Raw genomic sequence first — 3,648 nt, forward strand, 5'->3', positions numbered from 1 at the left:
GTATGTTGGGTTGATTGAAAAGAAGCGCTTAGGTTTTTAGATGTTACTAACCAACAACACGGATTCTTCTGGACTTTTCTACATATGCTTCTTTCTTGAATGTATGGGTTGCAACCAAAAAAGAAGAAACGCCAGAACGTAAATCAGTTCATACGCACATGATTGAAATGGGGAATTTTCCAGACAAATTCTTAGAGAACGTGCTTGTTAACATGTATGTGAAATTAGAGAGCCTGGCGACTTGGCAGAGTTTTTAGTCAGATGCCGGAGTGCGATTGTGCCTCCTGGACAGTGGCAATTACAGCTGATGCCAGACATGGGAATGTCGAGGAAGCATTGGCACTGTTGTACCACATGCAAGGGGTAGGATTTGAACCCAATAAATGTACCTTTGCAAGTGCTCTCCCGGTGTGCCTCTTTGAGTGCTCTTGAACTGGGCAAGGAGATACATTGAGATGTAATTAGTTGTGGGTTCATGTCAGATGTCTGTGCAGGGGATTCCCTTGTTGACGTTTATGCAAAATGTGGAAATAGAGAGTTTGCACGCGATCTTTCTGATAAAAGGCCTTAATGAGATGCAGTCTCTTGGGATACATTAATTGGAGATTATTTACACACTGGGTTTGTCACTGAGGCACTGAAGGTGTCTGAGAAAATGCCTGAACGAGATGTGTTGTCGTGGAATAAGATGATGGCAGGATATGCCCATAATAGATGTTTTGACGAACCCCCGAGGTTGTTTTGCATGATACCCAAGTGAAACTGGGTTTTCTGGAATTGCATGCTTGCAGGAAATCCGCAAAATGGGCTTGTTGAAGAAGCCGTGGAACTCTTGAAAATGTTGAACGAAATTTGGTTCCGCCGAATAAGAAGATTGTTGGATATGCACAGAATGGGCATCGCGAGAAAGCGCTGAAGCTCTTTCAACAGATGAAATTGGCGACTGTAAGTCTAGTGCACAAAACTTTGTTTAGTGTTTTCCTGGCGTGTGCATTCCTAGCAGCTCTAGGATAGGGGGGGGAGTTCCATGCAGAAGTAGTTAGAGGTGGATTTCAGTATAATGTTTTTGTGGGATGTGCAGTTGTGGACAGGTATGCCAACGTGAAGTATAGAAACTGCCCGCCATATGTTCGACAAAATGCGTCAACGAGATTTGGTGTTCTGGATATGCCATGAACGGTTGTGGCAATAAGGCCATTGATGTCACCTTTCTGTGATTCAGGTCTAGTGGATGATGGTCTGCAATACTTTGATTGCATGAGGTGCCATTATTGCTGCATATTTAACCTTCTTGGGCATGCTAGGTGCTTGAAGTAGGAACACGAGTTCATCAATAAAATACCAATAAAACCTAATGCTTTTGTGTTTAGGTGTTTGCTTGGTGTGTGTAGAAGCCAAAACAATACAGAGCTACATGACCATGTGGCAGAGCGTCATTTTAATCTGAACACTAATGACGGCATACCTTATGTACTCCTGTCATACATCTATGATACAGCTGGCAGATGGGATCACCTTGGAAAGGTGTGGAAAGTCATTGAAAACAAGAAGATTAAAAGGGATCCTGGATGCAGTTGGATTGAGATCAGTAAACCAGTTCATACTTTTCATGTTGGAGACAAATCACACTAGAAGTATAGGAAATATATGCAATGTTAGATAAATTGTCTCGGCAGATGAAGGCTGTAGGTTATGTTGTGCTAAATGATTTGGAGGAGGAGCAAAAGGAAAAAAAATTGTCGAACCAGAGGAAGAAGCTGGCCTTGGCCTTCGGGCTTGTCAACCACATGACAGGGAAGCTCTGTGTGGATCTTTAAGAATCTTTTTGTGTCATGACTGCACTTCTGCCACCAACTTCATCTAAGATCACTGCACAAGAAATTACTTTCTAGAATGCTGACAGTTTCTATTCTTACAAAGATGGATGGTCATAGTGGAACTATTCCTGACTCGAAGGAAAATGAAACATAAACATAAGTCCAGATAATCATTTTAAGTCATGTTCATTGATAGCCCTGCTTTTAGTTGCCAGGACTATTTATTGTTATCTGTTTCTGGCATCTGCTAATGCCTACTTCTGGTGGGGTTAGTAAATATTTTTGGCCTGGAGTGGAACATTAATCACCTGATGATATTCTGTGCAAATATATCATTTGGAGAATTCAACTTGCCAGGAGTAGGATTTTCTTCCGAGATCTCATAAATAGATTTCAATCATTGCCATCTTCTTTGCAAATCCCATATCGGCCAAAATGCTGGATGTGACTAAGTACAGGATCTAGATTGAATATGAGGGGTAGATTGTGATAAAAATGCTGCAACTGGAGCAAACGTGTCAATAAAACTAGAGAATCAAGGCATCTGCTAGATTAGAAATTCAAAAACAAGTAAACGGATTTTTAAATTTTGTGATGAAGCAGCTAAAAGAAACCACATCAGTTGGCGGAACGATATTTCTCTAGAATTAAAACCAGGTGTTGCTAAATTATTGACAATGATTGTAGACATCAAAATAGCTTTGGAATTGGGTAGTCACGAGCCTTGATATATGATTATATCACTTGGAACATATGGGACCAAAAGATACAGATTTGCAAAATGGAGCCTTGGGTTTCATTAAAAAAAAATGAATGCTTTGTAATCTAACGTGGTCCAGGACATACAATAAAATAGTGGACTTGCTTGCAGAAGGCATCTGCTATATTAGAAATTCAAAAACAAGTAAACGGATTTTTAAATTTTGTGATGAAGCATCTAAAAGAAACCACAGCAGTTGGAGGAACGATATTTCTCTAGAATTAAAACCAGGTGTTGCTAAATTATTGACAATGATTGTAGACATCAAAATAGCTTTGGAAATGGGTAGTCACGAGCCTTGACATATGATTATATCACTTGGAACATATGGGACCAAAAGATACGGATTTGCAAAATGGAGCCTTGGGTTTCATTAAAAAAAATTGAATGCTTTGTAATCTAACGTGGTCCAGGACATACAATAAAATAGTGGACTTGCTTGCAAAATTAAGTAGTTATCTTGGAGCTAGGGATCTGGATGGTGACAACCAGATCCAGTACATTGGCATATAACTTTGAGGATCGAAGGCACTTAGAAGCTCTTCAAAAATTGTGCCTTGTGTGTCTTTGCGGCATTTACAACTTACAACTTATGGTTCTCTTCTAGTTTGAAATGTGAGTATTAGATGAGGGAACTTGTCCCAGCAGATACAGGGGCTTAGGGCCTGTCATATAACTTCAAAGAGAGTTATGGCTACAACAAAAGTTTGAAGTGGAGTTATGGCTATAGCAAAAGACTTGATACGGATCAGTAAACACCGACCATCTTGGTAGAATCCTTTAAGCCTCTTAGAAAATCGCAGGAAGGCTGAAATAGTGTCACAAATATTCTTTTGACTACAGACATATTTGAGAAATATTTGGTTGAGAAAGATGTGTATGTATTTTCTGCGACTATTGAATTTCTAAACAAGAGAAAACCGCAAGAGGCTAGTCACTGCCTTTGTTTTTAAAGCAAATTGTAGTCAGCAATGGGTTCTACGGAGTCGAAGAAAATTGTTTCAACTTACAAGTGGAGAAGAAAAGGGTGATGCATTGCATTCAGTGATTGCTGCAGGTTCATGCTCAAGC

The 3,648-nt window shown here is 39.8% G+C and overlaps 1 protein-coding gene across 1 annotated transcript; it reads left to right on the plus strand.

Moving 5' to 3' along the window:
* The first annotated feature begins 261 nt into the window (after nucleotides 1-261).
* LOC149202977 (pentatricopeptide repeat-containing protein At3g26782, mitochondrial-like) lies at nucleotides 262-1,817 on the plus strand. Its single transcript, XM_089401741.1, has 7 exons — nucleotides 262-408; nucleotides 495-580; nucleotides 819-945; nucleotides 1,082-1,091; nucleotides 1,223-1,262; nucleotides 1,392-1,524; nucleotides 1,677-1,817. The coding sequence occupies exons 1-7, from the start codon at nucleotides 262-264 to the stop codon at nucleotides 1,815-1,817; spliced, it is 684 nt and encodes a 227-aa protein (XP_089257867.1).
* Nucleotides 1,818-3,648: the final 1,831 nt, after the last annotated feature.

Source organism: Pinus tabuliformis, chromosome 2_1 (assembly GCF_031772625.1).
Source record: "Pinus tabuliformis cultivar Carrire ecotype Pingquan chromosome 2_1, CPIR1, whole genome shotgun sequence".
NCBI lineage: Eukaryota > Viridiplantae > Streptophyta > Pinopsida > Pinales > Pinaceae > Pinus > Pinus tabuliformis.